This window comes from Polypterus senegalus, chromosome 12 (assembly GCF_016835505.1).
Source record: "Polypterus senegalus isolate Bchr_013 chromosome 12, ASM1683550v1, whole genome shotgun sequence".
Taxonomy (NCBI): domain Eukaryota; kingdom Metazoa; phylum Chordata; class Cladistia; order Polypteriformes; family Polypteridae; genus Polypterus; species Polypterus senegalus.
In genome coordinates, this window is record NC_053165.1 from 122,268,901 (window position 1) to 122,288,900 (window position 20,000).

The 20,000-nt window shown below is 37.1% G+C and overlaps 1 protein-coding gene across 4 annotated transcripts in view; it reads left to right on the forward strand.

The window, feature by feature from the left end:
- Positions 1-20,000, forward strand: part of spg21 (SPG21 abhydrolase domain containing, maspardin) — a 159,464-nt gene that overhangs the window by 101,789 nt on the left and 37,675 nt on the right. For 3 of the 4 annotated variants that reach the window (XR_005636041.1, XM_039773344.1, XM_039773342.1), the window contains exons 3-5: positions 6,596-6,757; positions 9,074-9,154; positions 17,357-17,511. Coding sequence is in view for 3 of the 4 variants with exons in the window: in XM_039773344.1 (XP_039629278.1) it covers positions 6,596-6,757; positions 9,074-9,154; positions 17,357-17,511 (398 nt within the window). In the remaining variant the exon portion in view is untranslated. The remainder of the gene's footprint in view (positions 1-6,595; positions 6,758-9,073; positions 9,155-17,356; positions 17,512-20,000) is intronic. The other variant, XM_039773343.1, reaches the window with a different exon arrangement.

The following is a 20,000-nucleotide window of genomic DNA, read 5'->3' on the forward strand; positions in this document are numbered from 1 at the left end:
TGTGTGTGTGTAAATATATATATATGACAACAACACTCATCACTCACAACAGTGACAAAACAATTACATTGACAATCATGTTACGTTATTTTCAAAATGTTTCCTTTTCTTTTTCATTGCTTCTTTAACACACTACTTCTCTGCTAGTATATATATATTATATATTTATATATATATATATATATTTTATATATATATATATATATATATATATATATTTATATATATATATATATATTATATATATATATATATATATATATATATACTAGCAAAATACCCACTTGCTGGCTAAGTACTGCATTAAAATTTTATTAAGAAGAAAATTTTACCTTTTTAAACTAAGGGAAAATATGCCAATAATTATTTGTTAAGGATCTCTTTGTATACCATGTTGTCAGTTCGGCCCTCAGGTTGTAACATGACCAAGCTGTGTGCTGAGCTTACTCTTGAGCATGCAACTTACAGTTGGCCATGTGAACAGTAATCTTGTCTCAAATCTCACAGCTTGGATTGCTGCTGTCATAATCGGTTTGAGTTTCATGTTTTTTTTCAATTATGACAGTATTTGCAGGATTTGTTGTATTGAAGTGACATTCGGCATCTGTCAAGCGTTGTAAGCACACAACCGGTTTCAGCGATAAAATCACATCCAACTTTTGAGAGTATAAACATCAAAGTGTCCACTACTGAAATCGTCACCTATGAATCTAAGATGTTGAGATGAGGCATTGGCAGTTGTCGAAAGGTGTAAAATATTTGGCCATTTCGGTACACTTCAAAGCGACAACCGAGCAATTCAACGGCAGCCATCAACTCACATGCAGAACCATAGGTGAAGGGCTTAAGCATTTCACTCTTATAGTGCTCCTGTGTAGTATAATTATCTCCTGTACCATCATCAGTCCACACCTTGAACCTGTCCCAGTCATTCAATACATAAGACACAATGTTCCTCCGAATATCTAGAGTGAGCCTGATATGGCCATGCAATATGTGACAAAGAGAATAGAAAAGGTAGTTGGTATCTCCGGGCATGGAAACCACTCAGTAAGTGATAGTTCTTTGATCGATAGTGATCATCTCGATAGACATGGTAATGGGGGTTGGAATGATAAAGTAAATGGATACCTGAGCAATGTAAAGTAAGTGTAAAATACCTATACAATAACTATAATTGTAATAAACAAACAATAAAACAGTGGAGAAGCCGTGGATTAAACAAAAAGGCTGTAGTTATTAGTAGGGAGATGTGAATCCCGTGGCGAAGCAAGGAAGGGAATGTAGAGACTGGAGCGACGTGCGGCCTTATATAGGCAGGCAGCCAACAACGTGGGAGGCGTTGGGATGGGGGACCCAACGCCGCCTCATACAGTGACCGAGCTGCAGGCTATGGACGTATATATGTACGTAAGTATGATTCAGTTAGCGTTGGGAACCCGTGTACCAAATTTCTTGAAGATGGGCCCATAAGTAACAAAGAATAGTTCAATATGGCGGCCGGCAGTGGCATCATACCACCGAAATAAGTACCAAATTTCAGCCTTCTACCTACACGGGAAGTTGGAGAATTAGTGACGTTGGAAAGTTCAATATGGCGGCTGACAGTGGCATCATACCACCAAAATAAGTATGTACATTGGTTTCGGTTAGCGCAGGGACACCGCCTACCAAATTTCGTGGAGATGGGGCCATGAATAAGAAAGTTCAATATGGCGGACGTTGTTGATCGTTATGACCGTTACGCGTAGAATTTCAAAATGAACCCTGCTTAACTTTTGTAAGTGAGCTGTAAGGAATGTGCCTGCTAAATTTCAGCCTTCTACCTACACGGGAAGTTGGAGAATTAGTGTCATTTGGAAAATTCAATATGGCGGCCGACAGTGGCGTCATACCACCGAAATAAGTACGTACATCGGTTTTGGTTAGCGCAGGGAAGCCACCTACCAAATTTCATGAAGATGGGGTCAGCCTTTTACCTACACGGGAAGTTTGAAAATTGGTGACGTTGGAAAGTTCAATATATCGGCTGACAGTGGCGTTATACCCTCGAAATAAGTAAGTAAATCGGTTTCGGTTAGGGCAGGGAAGCCGCCTACCAAATTTCGTGAAGATGGGGCCATAAATAAGAAAGTGCACCATAAGGTGCATACTAATTCAGTGTAAGCAGGAAGACTCAATAAAACAAAATAAAAAGAAATTCAAGTTACAATGACATACCAATAAGGCAGATTCACCAGTGTTTGTTTGTAAGCTGTTATCTGTCCAGATCAGAGAATTTCCATTCCCATTTTTTTCAAAACACCTTTCACATCTACAGTTATTCCCAGTTTCAAATAAAAACTAACAGTGTCAGATTCCAGGGGGTTAGTATGTATCATGATAGTGACTGTTAGAATAAAAGTGGGAAAAAAAGCAGTAACTTTTAGAAGTACTACAAATTTACACCAGCTGTCACAGTCGCAAATCAAATGTATGTTTTTATTGTATAACATTAACAATAAGAGCAGCTCACTACTCAAAATGGTAAATATCTGAAGCAGTCAAGATTGAACCGGTGGACTCTTCATTACAAATCAGCAGTTCTTACCGCTGCGCCACAGAAGCTGTTGTATCAATCTTGTACCTTTTGTGAAAGTGTTTATTTTATCTTTGGACTTCAGGCTTCACACATTATATAGTTTATGCCTACATTTTGTCATTTATTACTAATATATGAAAAACTTTTCTGTTTTAACAATCTGTTTACATAGATTGTTGTAGAAACGGAACATACATGAAATGCATGTGTTCCAAATAAAAATCTATTATTTTCCTATACAACTGTAGGTACCTGAGTCCCAGATAATCAAGACTTGAGCTGGGAGAACTTTGTGCCTGTTCTGCAGCGGTGGGGGTATGGAATTTTAGGCTGTTGGCTGCTTGTCTTGATCGCCACATTTACAAGACAAATGATGCTGACAGAGAGGTTTGAAGGGATTTAAAGTGGGCCAGGTTTGAGTTTTATCGTAGGCTTTGGTAATTCTAGTGTTAAAAGTGAAAATTAATCAGGGCTTTCTCAGCTCACAACTTGCCTCAGTGAAGTTAAATCTTGGATGGAGCAGAACTCTCTAAAATTAAATTTCAACAAAACTCAACTCCTGCAAATTGGCACTAAAGTGCAATTTAAGAAAATTAGCTTATTTTCGGTCACTGTTGGCAGTGATCTCATCAGACCTTCTTTTAATGCTAGAAACCTTTGTTGCATTTTTGATTCCCCGCTTTCTTATTCCGACCACATTATTAAACTTTCTTAGGTTTTCCTCCATAACATATCCCACATTCTCTCATTTCTGTCCTTTTCTGATGCTAAGAAACTTGAAACACATCTGTTCAGGAATGCTTTTAACTAAATTTGACATTCTTCCTCCTGTCTGTGTTCCTAACTGTCCAGATGCTCAGTATAATTTGTGTGTGTGCTATATCACAAATGATCTTATTTGCTAGGGTTTTGTTTTAGCATTAAATTAAGTATTTTACTCTAGTTTATTGTCTTTTATTCTGTTTAATGCTTTTGTATATACCGTGTCTATTTATTTTAGTGTTCTATTCAGAATACATTTGTATCCAATGTTACATATACAGTACGTGTTGCTTCTTTTTGAGACTCTGTGAAGCACATTGAGCATAAGAAAGGCACTAATGTATATAAATAAAATGTATTATTTTTAAGAGTAAATTAAAAAATATATGCACAAATGACAGACATGACAATTTTGGTAAAGTAATTTCGTAAAGGTTAGCCAAGAAAAATAGCCTGTGTTCATAGTCTGGATTCAGAGATAAGAGCAGGCGGTTGACAGTATTTCTGCCTGTGCTGAAAATCCTCTCTTAAGAGGAACATGTGGCTGGAATGTACAGATATTTTTTTCCAAGGTTTGAGAGCCATGGGTAGAGCTTTCAGGATTACTTCCACCACTCCAGTTGGACCTTCTCTGCATCCAGTGACCCTGCCTGGAAGTAGGACTGTAGCTCAAGATTTATGGCCTGGTCCTGTTGCAGTGTGAGTCCTGCAGCTTTCTTTACAGTGATCTTGAAGAAGCTGCTCAGTGCGCTCTTCCTTTTTCTCCTTCTTCTTTGGTGCAGCATCATCCTCTTTGTCATCAGCAGGCACTGTTTCTGTGTGAAGAAGGGCCTTCTCCTTGGAGAAGATATATAAAGAAAATAGGAATGACATACCTAGAATTACATTATAACAATTTGACAACACATTGTTTCACTTAATTGTATTTACTGTCAGATCAGTCTTGTTTATTTGTATTGTTTTTTTATTATATTTACCATGGCAGTCATCACCCTTTTCATCTCATCCTTAGTGATACAGATGAGCCTGTCCTCATGTAAGCTCCATATAGCCATTGCTTCCCTCAATCCATGGACAATGTTTTACCTGTGTGTGGTCTTTTGGAAAAAATGCCGTTTGTAGACCCATAGTCTACAAATTAAAATCATCTTTGGTTTAGTGATTTATAAGGCCCTATGGTGTGGCTTGACCACATATCCATTGTGGTGGCAAAGTACGTTGCCTGTAGACATGTCATTTGCATTTGTTATACCAGACAAGCAGTACAACTCTGATGAAATGGTGTTGTGATGGCATCACGTAGTGCTTGTCCCAAAGGGTTTACTAGTTTCTTTGGTAACAGTCCTAACTGGGCATATGTCTTTAGCTAGAAAGAATATTATTTATTTATTTTTTTATGTCTTTGAGTGCTGAATGGGTAGGTGCGGCTATTGCTCTATAAAAAGTGTCTTATTCTATAACTGTGTTACAGTTGAAGAGGTTAAGAGGGCTGTTTTTTTCTCAGTTTTTTGTTCATGTATTGTTTGGTCATAGAACCACTGTTAAATGAGTAACGTTTCTTCTGTTCCTAAATGTAATCTATGAATGTAAGTATGCTGTGTAGATATGTGCTGTTACTTTTAGCTTTAGTCAATGTTGCAATTGTTTTAGCTACTGTGCCCATTATAAACCAAGAACTGGATGCTTCTTATTGCACTAGCTGTGCATTGTCTGTGGTGGTGTTTGTAAAACTTAATGCCAAGATATATTATGTTTTTTTAAATGTGTGGACTATAGAGAGCCACTGTAGCAAATGTGAAAATAGTAATCAATATATCACTGTGATTTATTGTTTTATAGGCATGTTTGTTATTGCTGTCTGTATGTGCAGTTTAGCCTTTAGCTTTCACATTTATTGCAGCGTTCTTTTTGTGGAATTTTCATGTTCCCTTCATGTTTGTGTAGATTTCCCTCCCAATTCCTAAACTTTTGCTTGTTTGGTTAATAGGTGATTCTATCTTGGTCAATTTTGAGTTTAAGTGAATGAGTGGGCTTTGCGATAGACTGTTACCCCATCTAGTATTGATTTTTCTACTTTCCGTCCAGTGCTTCAGGGACAGTGTATAGTCCTCCATTACCCTGTATTGGATTAACCAACTTCCAGAATATTATGTTTTAAAGGAAAAACTGAGCTCACAATCACAGCAAACATAAAAGAGATGGGTGACATAAATACATAAAAAAATGTGTTTTTATTTGTTAGGAAATTCAACCAGATCACTGCTTCTCCAGATTGAGTAAAGCCAGTTGAATGCATACCCTCACCATGACTTCCTTCTATTTAGAGTATGCCTAGCATTGCCAACTGTAAGAACCCGAAGGTGCTGATCTAGGATGTGCTAAAAAAATTGTTTAGTTGGTTTTATGTCCTATACTGTTCTAAAAAGATGCTGGAAGGGGAATACATACTGCATAGGATAGACATTGTTATGTAGCTATTAAGAGTATGCATTGATAAATGTGGATATTTTTAATTGAAATAACTTTTAAATATTTGGAAATTCTAAACTAGCCACCATATCCTGACTAGACACTCCCTGCTTGACAGTTGTTATGTATTACTGGCAGCGTCCCCAGTCATTCCACTCATTAGGCTTAGCTGGAGAAACCAGACTTCAACAAGGCCCAAGAGCATTGCTTTGCTCTGCCTTCATTTAAGTGAGCCAGATACTTTTGTTCAGGTAATGTGCTTCTTTTTGTGCCCACTACAGCGGTTTTAAAAAAAATCAAGTCAAATCAAGTGCATTTTTCATTCATGTGCTCAAATCGTAAAAAAGTCTGATAGTCTGGTCATAGACTGTGATCCAGCTTTGTATAAAGTTTCTGTGTATCAAATCTCTAAATACTCATACTGTATTTCTGCCTATAAACTAATGGTAATAAATATCACAGAGTAGACTGAAAAAAGTAAGATAACACGAGGAATCATCTTCATTTTTCCTAAGAACATTAGTTGTATTTGTATTATGGAGAATTTGTAGCTGCACCATAAAATGCTGATCAATACTTGTGTAAAGAGTTCTGTTTATAGTCTCTTGTGATTCATGGAGCTAATTCCATTTACAAGAAGTTGGAGGATTTTATGACTCTCTAAGACTGGAAGATTTTTTTTAATGTAATATGTGGCATGTGCATTCTCTAATAAAGCAAAAATAATAAGTAATACAATTTGAAGACCTATTAAATGCATTTCTTGTGTCACTTTCTACACAGATTATAGTAGATGATGATGACAGCAAAGTTTGGTCAATATATGACGCAGGACCAAAGAATATAAGATGCCCAATCATATTCCTTCCTCCTGTAAGTGGCACTGCTGATGTTTTTTTCCAACAAGTTTTAGCTCTGACTGGATGGGGCTACAGGGTTATATCTGTAAGTATAATTATTGATTGATTTAATCATTGACTATGGCATAACGTTTAGAAATATTTAGTGAAATAGGCAAACCTCAGGCAGAAAGCAGTACACATACAAAAATGTTGTTTGCTAAATGGTTATTTGGTTTATCATTCATAGGCAGTTTTGGAGCTTTGTTAGTACTGATGTTTGTTGATATCCCATATTGTATTATACAAACAAACAAAATAAAGCATATACAATTGCTTTCAAAAGTTTAAAATCAACCATAAATTTTGTTTTGACTTTTAACTTGATTTAAAAATATAGCCAAGAAATTACTGACTGCAAATGGCTGTTACTGCATGAAATAATTGATTTATAATATTATTTACATATGACTGCAAACCCTAATTTTCCTCAGCCATTGCTCCATTATCTTAATAGTATACTCTCTTAGCATATACTTTATTATTCCTGATTAAACAATCATTGGTTATTAGTGGAACATTTGGGATTCTGTTAGTTTAGCAGAAACCTTGTTATTCTGCCCAATAAAACAAGCAAAATGTCATTCCTTTGGTGGCAAGGCACCAGCATTCATAAAGTCCAATTCCAGGTTACAAACTGGCCAAAAAAAACAGCTTGTTTCTTATTCTCAAAAAAACATGTTAATCTATTGTTGTTTTTCAAAGTGAAGGTTATTATGCATGCCGGCCTGCCAAGAAACTAAGTATTTTATGCAAACTTGTTCACTTCTACCATTATGGAAGATGGAAAACTGGACATAACCAGGATAGAAAAATAGCAGAAGGACCAGATGTACAACTACACACGAGGACAAGTACCTCAGAATTTGCCTTTTTTGAAAAAGACACCTTACAGGCCTTCATTTGGCAGCTGCTTTAAATCCATACCAGATACCAGTTTTATCTGCAACAGTGAAAAGATAACACTGGGGTGGTGTTCCAGAGTAATGTCTTATAGTAGTAATGTCTTGCATACAGTGCCCTCCATAATGGTTGGGACAGAGATACATTTTTGTTTGGTTTACTACACAATTGCTACACAATTTAAAATTACAATTGCTTATTTCAGTGGCTTGTCACCTTACTTTTTCTCTTTAGCATATGGAAGGCTTGCTCAACTGGATTTAAATCAGGAGAGTGGCTTGGCCATTAAAGAATTTTCAATTTTATGGCTTTGAAAAAATTCCTGTGTTGTCTTAGCGGTATCTTTGGAAAAATTATCTTGTTGTAGGATGAAGTGCCATCCAATGAGTCTGAAAGCATTTACTGGACCTTTGAGCAGATAAAATGTTTCTTTACACTTCAGAATTCATTTTGCACCTACCATCAGCAGTTATATCATCAATGAAGTTAAGTGTGCCAATAAAGAAATAACTCTACCACCACCACGTTTTAGCGGATGATGTTAAACTTTTTGTGGCAAAGTAGTGGTTTGCTTCTTGCAGTGTGGTCTCTGTATTTCTGCAAATAGTAGTGTCTGACAAATACAAAAAAAAAAAAGTCTCCTGACGACTTTCTAATCTGTCGGACAGGCATCTGGGGCTTTTTCTTTACCAGAGAGAGGATTCTTCTGTAATCAAGAGTGGAGGTCTTCCTTGGCCTTCCAGTCCCTTTGCATTTACTAAGCTCAAAAATCCGTTCTTTCTTCATGATGATATTCTGGACAGCTGATATAGATAATCTTAATGATTTACCAATGTCTCTCATGGTTATATTCTTGTGTTTCATCCTCATAATGGCTTCTTTGACTTTCATTGGCACAGCTCTTAACCTCATTTTTAACAACAGGAACTACAAAATCCAAAAGGATGGGAAGCAAGCCTTGATATCTTATGCCTGCACTAATGAAGAAACGAAACAGGCTTGAATAATCACAAAAATCTGTGAGACCAATTGTCCAAAACCTTATGGTGCCCTGAAATGGGGGACCATATATAAAGTGTTGTCATTTTTACATGGTGTGACTTAAATGTATACAAATACCCTTAAAATCTGCAATTGGTACTTTAATCATGTCTAAATTGTTTGATTTTTAATTTTAAACTGTGGAACAGATAAGTAATTCAAGGTAAAATGTGTCTTTGTCACAGACATTATTGAAGGCACTATATATAATAAATAATGATGTAATGTGAATATTATGCCACGAGTATACCTAAACCAAACAGTAAATGTGTTGTTAACGCTCAGATATATTAATCTCTGGTTGACTGCAAGCTCTGAAAGAAACTGTTATGTGTAATACATTGTGGAGTGTGAAGCAACTCATATTGACGTTTGGAATACAGTCAAACTAGAAGTTAATTTTTCTTTAATCTTGTAGCTTCAGTATCCAGTGTATTGGGATCTTCTTGAGTTTTGTGACGGATTTCGGAAACTTCTTGACCACTTACAACTGGACAAGGTTAGTTCTTATAATAAGGTAATGGATGCAATGTTTTATTTTCTTGCCAAAACGCGCTTTGGTGTGATGTAAGATGAACTGTCTTTAAAAGGCAAGGAGGTGCATATTTTGAAAAAAAAAAAGGGAAAAAAGATTGCTTAAGAAGGAGCTGGGAAGGTGAATGTAATCAAGAATCTAGCGGTAAAGCAAATAAGACTCCATAACCAGGGCTGTGGAGTCGGAGTCGAGGAGTCGGAGACAATTTTGGGTACCCGGAGTCGGAGTCGGCAAAAAGTTAACTGACTCCGACTCCTACTAAATTTAAATGGGAATTAAAAAAGTAAGTTGAAATGTCCCAATTCACAAACAGTCATAATGAAGTACTTCTCTGCTGTAAGAATAAAGCCCAGTGCATGCAGTGCATAATGTTACCACAAAACGAACATGTCAAGTAACCATGAAGCATTCCTTTCATTGACTGTATGCGTCACTATATGGGATGTAATGCACAGGTAAGGTGCGGCACCGCTTTCCATTGTGTCGTGTTCCACTGTTACAAGGAACTGTGAACCTAGCCTAAAGCCCCCCATACATTTACAGATGCACTGCCGATTTTTCGGCCGTTCAACGAGTCATCACGCCAAACACCTAAAATCATCTGGTGTTTCTCAGCTCCATCGGCTCCCCTTCGCTATGCGCGCAGTGAAGGGGCCGAAGGAGCCGAAACACAGATCTCTACCTGTCTCCAGCAGAGGCTCGTTCTGCTGATCAGCTGGCCGGTGAGTGACACAATGCACTAAACTTCCGGCTGGCTGACAGAGGAGACAGCCACTGCAGCAGACAGAGGCATCACATTACTTTGGATGGGGGCGGTGGTCGAGATTTTCGCAAGCTGGATCTGCCCGTCCATGTGGACACCCGCAATCTGCGGCCGCCAATCAATTGTGTTTGTCTTTAATCTGGCATTATAGTAGAGTGTTGGCTTCCTAGCCAGTAGTTCTGTTGTGAAATTACATGTATGTTGCCTTCCTTTCCTTCAATGGATGTAGAAAATACATTAGCATAGTATATACATACAGAGGAGTCGGGGAGTCGGAAGATTTAGAAACTGAGGAGTCGGAGTCGGAGCATTTATCTACCGACTCCACAGCCCTGTCCGTAACAAGGATGGTTGGGCACATGGAAAAGGAGTGCTGGCTACCCAAGAAGGATCTTAGGAGCACATGGCTTTACTTTGCTTTTATAATGCGGGCATCTGCCATTGACTAACGTTAACGCCGATACTCCTGGGTGAGACAGACTTCAACTTTCACAAAAGTGTCGTCGCCAGGCCGGTGAGATTGCTTCTTTTACATATATACAGTAGAACGAGTCAGTGGAACATATTTGACTTGTATGCTGGATTTATTGGCGGACTTCCCAGGCCGTGTGTACTATAGACTTAAAACAAAGTTAATATAAAAGGAACTGGGGAACATGTGGGGATTGTGTGTGTGTATAATTTATACTTCTACATATCTGTGTGTGTGTGTGTGTGTATATATATATATATAAGTGCTCAAAAAAATTAAAGGAACACTTTAAAAACACATCAGATCTCAATGGGAAAAAGAAATCCTCCTGGATATCTATACTGATATAGACTGGGTAATGTGTTAGGAACCAAAGGATGCCACATCGTTTGATGGAAATGAAAATGATCAACCTACAGAGCCCTGAATTCAAAGACGCCCCAAAAATCAGAGACATTCACACCAGTGGCCTGCTGGAGGTCATTTTTGTAGGGCTCTGGCAGTGCTCATCCTGTTCCTCCTTGCCCAAAGGAGCAGATACTGGTCCTGCTGATGGGTTATGGACCTTCTATGGCCCTCTCCAGCTCTCCTAGAGTAACTGCTTGTCTACTAGAAGCTCCTCCATGCCCTTGAGACTGTGCAGGGAAACACAGCAAACCTTCTGGCAATGACACGTATTGATGTGCCATTCTGGAGAAGTTGGACTACCTGTGCAGCCTCTGTAGGGTCCAGGTATCGCCTCATGCTACCAGTAGTGACACTGACTGTAGCCAAATGCAAAACTAGTGAAGAAACAGTCAGAAAAGATGAGGAGGGAAAAATGTCAGTGGCCTCCACCTGTTAAACCATTCCTGTTTTGGGGATCATCTCATTGTTGCCCCTCTAGTGCATCTCTTGTTAATTTCATTAACACCACAGCAGCTGAAACTGATTAACAACCCCCTCTGCTACTTAACTGACCAGATTAATATCCCATAAGTTTCATTGACTTTATGCTATACTCTGATTATCCTTTTCCTTTAAGTCTTTTGAGCAGTATATATATATATATATATATATATATATATATATATATATATATATATATATATATATATATATATATAATGTCTGTGCTTTCAGTAGATGGGTGATATATCCTTTTCTTTTCATTTCTTTCTGTTCTATTTTGCTGTTTTCTCGGGAGTATATTATAGAAGGGTTTAAGGGGTTGACATTTTAATTTGTATTTGTTACGTTGTTACAGATTTGTTAAGGATTGGTTAAAGGGTGTCTATTGTTTTGTTTGATCTATAAAATATATTTTTTTTTGTTTGTTTAAATAATTGTTGGGGTGGTTATTTCCTTTTTTTAAATTCATAAAGGACATCTCCACCTGAGGGGATCAACTTGGGGCTAAGGTTCTGTCTGGTTCCATTCTTTTTTTTTAATTATTAATTTATTTGCAATCACTCCATACAAATCAATCAATTTTTACAAAAAGTAAAATTGAGTTAAGAACAAATCAATCCCCCGCCCCTGAGAGAGAGAGCATGGCAAACGGTGTAAAATTTAAGGCTTGTAAACATGCCTAAAATAAAAAGTTTGATAAGCCAATAGAGATGAATGCAGAAGACAAAGAAATACGGAAATAGTTGCTTCCTCTGTGCTTTAAGAGCTTATTTTAAAATATTACTGATTAGTTCCTGCCATATTTTGAAAAAAGTCTGTACAGATCCTCTACCTGAGTGAGTTTTACCAATTTCAAATAGTACAACAAATCGGTTTCCCACTGACTTAAAAGAGGAAAGTTTATCAGAATAAGTCTGCGTGCCAAAAGTGTAGTGAATGCAATCACAATTTGTTTGTCTTTCTCCACTTTAAACCCATCTGGAAGAACCCCAAACACAGCTGTTAATGGGTTAGGAGGGATTGTGAGACCAAGGCTGTCTGAAAGGTAATTAAAAATCTTGGTCCAGAATGTTGTTAATTTGGTGCAAGCCCAGAACATGTGACCCAGTGAGGCTGAGACTTGATTGCAGCGTTCGCAGGTTGGATCATGCCCTGGAAACATTTTCGAGAGTTTTAGACAAGACAGATGTGCTCGATATATAATTTTGAGTTGTATAATTGTATGCTTTGCGCATATGGAGCTTGAGTGAATTCTCTGCATTGCTACTTTCCACTCCTTTTCTGATATATTAATTGAGAGATCTTTTTCCCAGTGTCCTCTTGGATCTTTGAAAGGGAGGGACTGTAAAATGATTTTATATATTGCAGAGATGGTGTCTGAGTCCTTGAAATTGAGCAATATTTTTTCCAGCATGGATGAGGGTGCAAGATGAGGAAAATCGGCAAGGTTCTGTTTAAAAAGTTCCTAATTTGAAGATTGTGAAAGAAATGTGTAGCTGGAATGTTAAATTTGGAATGTAATTGTTCATAGGATGCAAAGACGTTGTCTATATAAAGATCTCTAAGCAAGTTAATCCCAAATTTTTTCCAGTTATTAAAAACTGCATATGTTTACGAGGGTTGAAAGAGGTGGTTCTCTTGCAGAGGTGCCACAGAAAAAGCTTCTCCGCCTTAAAATGCTTTCTACATTGGTTCCATATTCTAAGTGAGTGAAGCACAATTGGGTTATTAGTATATTGCCATAACTTGCTTATTGGGGCACAGAGCAGGGAATATAAAGAAGTACTGCAGGATTTTACTTCTATTGCGGACCAGGCCTGTGTCTGTTCTTCTATTTGTGTCCAGGTTTTATAGCTTGTATGTTTGCTGCCCAGTAATAAAACTGGAAGTTAGGTAGAGCCATGCCGCCTTCTGCCTTTTGTCTTTGTAGGGTCGCTTTTGATACGTGGATGTTTTGAGTTCCAAATAAATGAGGTTATTGTTGAATCTAATTGCTTAAAAATGATTTATTGATGTATATTGGAATGTTTTGAAATAAAAAAGGAGCTTAGGAAGAATATTCATCTTAACAGTGTTAATTCTTCCAGCTAGAGTGAGATGAAGGGTTGACCATCTATGCAAGTCTTGCTTAATTTTTCCATGCAGACGCAAAATTTTGTTGATAAAGAGCTTTATGTTTACTTGTGATGTTTACCCTAGGTATTTAAACTGTTCTGCAATGATAAAAGGTAGGGTGTCTAATCTAATATTATATGCTTGAGAATTCACTGGAAAGAGTACACTTTTATTCAGATTAATTCTGAGACCAGAGATCTTTTGAAATTCTGTGAGTGCTGCTAAGACTGCAGGCACAGAATTTTGTGGGTCTGATATATACAGTACCATATCATCTGCATATAATGAAATTTTCTGTTCCAGTCCTTCTCTGATAATCCCCTTTATCTGATCAGTATTTCGACAATGTATTGCCAGTGGTTCAATGGCAATTGCAAACAGCAGTGACAAGGGCATCCTTGTCTAGTACCACGTTCTAGTTTAAAGTAGTCTGAACAAATGTTGTTGATACAAACTGAAGCTTCTGGATTGGTATACAGTAATTTGATCCATGCACAAATGTTCGGCCAAACCCAGATTTCTCCAATGTAGTAAAAAGGTATTTCCATTCAATCATGTCAAATGCTTTTTCTGCATCCAATGATAATAATATTTCTGGGGTGTTTGATTTAGTTGGTGAGTATATTACATTAAACAGGTGTCAAGATTTGAAGATAAGTGTCGGCCCCTGATAAATCCAGTTTGATCTTGTGATATTACCGAGGGGAGCACTTTCTCCATCCTTCTAGCTATGATTTTAGAGAGTATTTTAACGTCATTATTCAGAAGTGAAATTGGTCTGTATGATGCACATTGTAATAAGTCCTTATTTTGTTTTGGAAAACGGTGATTAGTGCTTGGCGAAAAGTTTGAGGAAGAGTTTGGTTGTCTGGCTTCTGTAAATTTTGCTAATAGGAAGGGAGCTAGCTGAGCGGAGAATTTCTTGTAAAATTCTGCAGGGTAGCCATCAGGGCCTGCTGCTTTCCCGCCTTGAAGTGACTTTATAGCATCTAGTAATTCTGATAACGCCAGAGGTTTATCAAGTTCCTCCGCACTAAAAGTGTCTATTTGTGGTATCTGTAATGTATCCATAAATGCATTAGATTGTGTATTCTTTAAACTCAGTAGTATATAGGGATTTATAGTAGTCTCTGAAAGTGTGCATTATATTTTTGTGGTCGATGATTTTATCTCCGTTTGTGTTGATGATTACTGAGATTGCGTTGCGCACTTCTTGCTTGTGAATTTGTTGAGCTAAAAGCTCATTAGATTTCTCTCCATGTTCATAGTAATGATGTCTGGATTTATAAATTAGTTGTTCAGTTTCTTTAGTTGTCAAGAGGTTTAGTTCTGAATGCAGAGCCTGCCTTTTCCTATGTAGAGCCTCGCTTGGTAGTCTGGCATGTTCTTCATCTATTCTAGTAATTTCGCTTTTTATCTCTGCTACTTTCTTGGTTTCTAATTTATTTCTGTGGGAAAAATATGAAATAATCTGTCCTCTTAAGAAGGTCATGTCTGGTTCCATTGCTGATAGAATTATTTTTCCTAAGAGTAGGAGATTTTTGTGTGTGCCGGGCTCCTCATCAAACTTTAAGAGTAGCTCGCTACAAATTGGCTAAGCAGGTCTTACGTCAGCAACATTTTCCTTCTCCTCTTTAAAAATTCCCGTGCATTTTGAGAGGTACAGTTACTCCAATGTGTCCTGCGTCTTTCCTTGTTATATAATTTCTGGTACATTTCCAATGGGAGACACCTGTTTGCATCCTAACTGCATTTACAGACAACCTCACCTGACTCCACTTGACTTTGAAAAGCAATGGTTCATCTCAAAAATCAGGCTGTATTACTGTGTCACTCACCCAGACGTGGAAGATGGGCAGACCTTGTTGTGATTCAGCCACTTGTACTCGAAATCTTGTCTTTTCAGTTATTTCTGATGATAAGTGAGGATGAGGATATAAAGTGACTGATAAATTAAAAGTTCCTTTAACAACATAGCCAGTACTTCACCAAAATGGCATGGGATAATGTCTGTAAAACTGTTACTGCAATGAAGCATTAGTCAGTCTCACAGTGACCTGTCTTTATTTATTCACTCGGTGTAGCTGATCAAACCCCATGTTCACTGAACAAACACTGTTCATCATGGCTCAGATTGGAAGGCACTATTTTTATCCCAATGCAGCGTACTCCACTGTAAACCATTGTGGTAAGTCACACAGATCATAGTGTGACTAAAGTAAGAGGACATCATCATCTGCAAACAGCAGAAATTCAACCATTTAGTTACCAGATTAGGTAGTCTCAGAGCCTTGGCTGCACTTTGATACACTGGCAGTGAAAATCATGAACATGTCAGTACACAAAACACACTTGGACTATAGTGCACACATAGAGCAGACTTCACTTAAATCCAGGCATGAATAAGCAGCTGTTATTTCTGTCAGACAAGTACAGAGATTGACATGATACCATTAATTAATTCAGCGTCCATCAAGAATATACAGAAAGCAACTCCCATGACATCACAAATACCTATGTAAGGAACAAACAGTTGTTTCATTGACAGGATACAATGCAAATTTGCTCCTCCTCAAATCAAAGCTAAATCATCAGATGGAGTGTTTGTTTCAGCACTTTGATATAGACTGGAAGGCTGAGGAGCATGATCCTTCATGCCCCCTTATTTCTGACTTTTTGTTTTTTAAATTTTAGTATATTTACACATTATTTCAAAAGTGGAATGCTTTGATTAGCTAGCTTTACTTTGATTGAAAAGAAAATGTATTTTTCATTTCTGGCTGCATATGTCGGCATGTATAAAATTAAAAATAGATTAAGGTTAATTTCACTTGAAGAAAAAGAAAGCAGTAAAACAGATTTCTAACTCCTGGATATATCCTGTAAATGAGTACTAGTAAATAAAATTGTGAAAGGAAGTGAAAGTTTCATGAAAAGGGAAACATTTTGTAAGAGCCTTTTGTTAATTAGTAAGGATCTGTTAAACTGATAGAAGTATTTTATTAGTTATATTAAAATAAATTGTCACTAGTGGGTGTGTGTGTGTTTGTATGTGCACGCCCTGCGGTGGGCTGGCTTCCTGCCTTGCGCCCAGTGTTGGCAGTGATTGGCTCCAGCAGTCCCCCATGACCCTGTAGTTAAGATATAGTGGGTTGGATAATGGATGGATGGATGGATGGATATTAAAATGTTGCCTATTTATTAATGGATATATTAATCTATTATATCCTCTATAAGATAAACTGAAATGGAATATTCTAAGTATTTCTTGTCCCTGTAACTACAGATTAATCCCAGTTTGATCTGCCTTGCAGTTGGTAAGGCATGGAGGGTTTTCAAACTGTATCCTGTAACATATTATATTAACCATACTAAGTGTGCCATACATATAGAACATACTGAATGTAATAAGTAAAGCATATGTAAGTTTGCCATAGAGAAATATCGCAAACCTTTTATGTGTAGAAAGTAATTGAAGTTTAACCAGAAAAGGCTAAGTTTGTTGAAGAACCGTTTTTTTCCTTTTTTGTCTTTTATCTTGTGTGTAATACATTTTTTCTATAGTTTTGTGTGAACTGTTTCGCTTTGAATTTTCACTAAACATTTTTAAAACTAACTTTATTGGATTAAGATATTTCTTTTGTTACACATTTGACTCATGCTGGATCCTACCTTGTAAACTTAGTAGAAGAAGAACTGGAAAAGAGGGAGCAATACATGGATTTGAATGAAATTCAATGCTGTATTAGATGCAAAACCAGGAAGAGTGAAATGAAAGATCACTTACTTGTTCATTTTTGATCTTTGAACACAGCCTGAGGCTTTTCTTTTTCTTTTTTCTTTGCCAGTATAAACTTGATATTTATTTTTATACTTTACAAATTATATAGACTTAAATATTGTTGTTTAAATGTTTTTTTTTCAGATCCACTTATTTGGTGCTTCTTTGGGTGGCTTTCTGGCTCAGAAGTTTGCAGAATATACACACAAGTCTCCTAGAGTTCATTCTCTCATTCTGTGCAATTCTTTTAGTGACACGTCCATTTTTAATCAGACGTGGACAGCCAACAGGTACTGGTGGTATGTGTGTACTGTTCAAATTATAGTTCCCTTAAAAGTTATATTGTGTGTACAGTCATATCTGAAAAGTTAATAATCCAAATGTTATGTGTCAAAAGCATATACCTCTTTAATATGCTATTCAAAGTGTTTCATGCCATTTTCCAATAAGTATGTCTTTTATGTGAATTAGTTGAAGTGATTTCTGCTTGTATAACTTACTTGTTTTAATGCACTGGTAAAAATGGAAATTGTAGCCTCAAGAAGGCATCATCTTTTTTTTTTTTATCAAATTTGACATGAATAATAATTTGAGTATAAGAAAAAATGAACAGTTACATAAATAATAATGATATAGTTTTTTCCACTTTTTATTGCAAATAATGTTTGCAGTATGGTAGCTATTATCCAAATTGCACATGATACATCAGTCATCTAGTTATTAAGTCAGATAGGTTTTCAATAGAATCCTGTGATTTATTTATCATTTGTTTGATAATCCACGTCAACTAATACTGTCCCATACAGTATGTGCTTGTTTAGATTTGGGTATGGTAATCTGGCAGATTCAGTTGTGTGAGAATCATTAGCGTCCGTAATCATTTCAGCAGTGTATAGCTGTGCTAATGATGGAGATGATGATAGGATTTGATCAGTATGTGGATGAACTATTGAGTTAGTCATGGTACAGTCAATGATAATCAAGTAAAATCTTCTGGCAAATACTGTATCACTGCAAACCATATCACCAGACATTGGTGAAATACACTATCAGTCAAAAGTTTGGAGAAACCCATAAATTTCCATGATTTTGATAGAAAACGATAATTTTTTATTAAGATAACATTATATTGAATTATTTACAAACATTTCTCTAGTAGCTAATTAGTATTTAAAATGATTAATTAAGGATAAGCTAATTCAGCTGACCATTAGGACACTGAGGGAATAACTGTTGAAAATGGGGCTTTTCAGTCATATGTGAATAATACATTAAAAATCTGTCATTTCCATCAATAATAGCCATCGTCAACACTAGTAATGTCTTGGTTGTATTTGTAAGTTAATTTAGTCATTATTATTTATTTATTTAGCAGACTCATTTATCCAAGGCAACTTACAAAGCAAGTTGCAATACATACAAGAAAAAAGTGCAAGCATCAGAGCATCAGTGAACAAGATTAAAAGCAAGCACACAGGAGCAGGTCTGTTAAATAATTTACCTACAACTAGACTAAGACAAAAATCAGTATACTAAACTCTGTCAATTCAACAGCAGCTATCCTGAAGGAGAAAAGTTAAACAGATCCAAAATGTTTAATCAAAAAACACAATAAATTGGGTACTGTACAAAGTTTACTTTAGTGGTATTTTGATAAAAATATCAATGTCTATCAAAGCATGAATATTTCTGGGCGAGTCCAGACTTTTGACTGGTAGTGTATACCTTTTGAAACCAGTCTAGAAGATATCATAATCTTGGCCTTCTGTGAGTCCTTGTGCTTAGGGTAATTGTTCTGTTGGAAGGTGAACTTTCAGAAAAGCTTTCAGTTCTGAGCAGTCTGGAGCAGGTTTCCATTAAGGATAGCTTTGTACTTTGCTCCGTTCAACTTTCCCTCAACCTTGTCTAGTCTCCCAGTCCCTGCTACTGAAAAACAACCCCACATGATACTGCCACCCCCATGCTTCACCTTTGGTTTGGTATTGTGCAGGTGACGAACATTGCCTAGTTTCCTCCAGATACGATGCTTTGATTTGATGCCAGACAGTTCTTGTTTCTCATTCTGAGTGTCCTTTAGGTGCCTTTTTGAAAGCTCCAAGTGGGGTTTCATGCATATCTATTATATAAAAAAATCTTGGGTCGAGGCATTTTCATCTCCGAGAGACACTTTGAAGTCCCGCTAGACTATTTCCACGTCACGCCCTACTTACAAATAATTTCTCAGAGACACTAACGTTCCACAAGACAAGGAAGTGGGACAAAAGTACAGCTGCTGTACAGACTTTTAAATGATTGACACACAGCGCGACATGCAGAACACGCAGGTTGGTAGCGTGCATTAAAACCACCACCCCCCACTTCACAACTGCGAAGTGGCGAGTGTGAAACATCCCCCACCCCCCGGTGGGGTTGGCCCCTAAGTTTTACTAAAGAAAAGCTTTTGTCTGGCCACATTGCGAAAAAGCCCAGATCTGTGGAGTGTTGCACTAATGGTTGTCCTTCTGAAAGTTTCTCCCATCTCTGTTCTTTGGAGTTCAGCTAAAGTGACTATCAAGTTCTTGGTCATTTCTCTTAACAAAGGCCCGTTCTCCAATGATTTTTCAATTTGGCTGTGTGACCAGCTCTGTAAAGGTCATGGTTGTTACAAACTTACTCCATTTAAGAATTATGGAGGCTACTATGCTTTTCAGTGCTGCCAAATTTTTCTTGTATCCTGTTCCAGCTCTATGCCTTGCAATAATCCTGTCTCAGGTCTTCAGGGAGTTCCTTCCACGTTGTGGTTTGATTT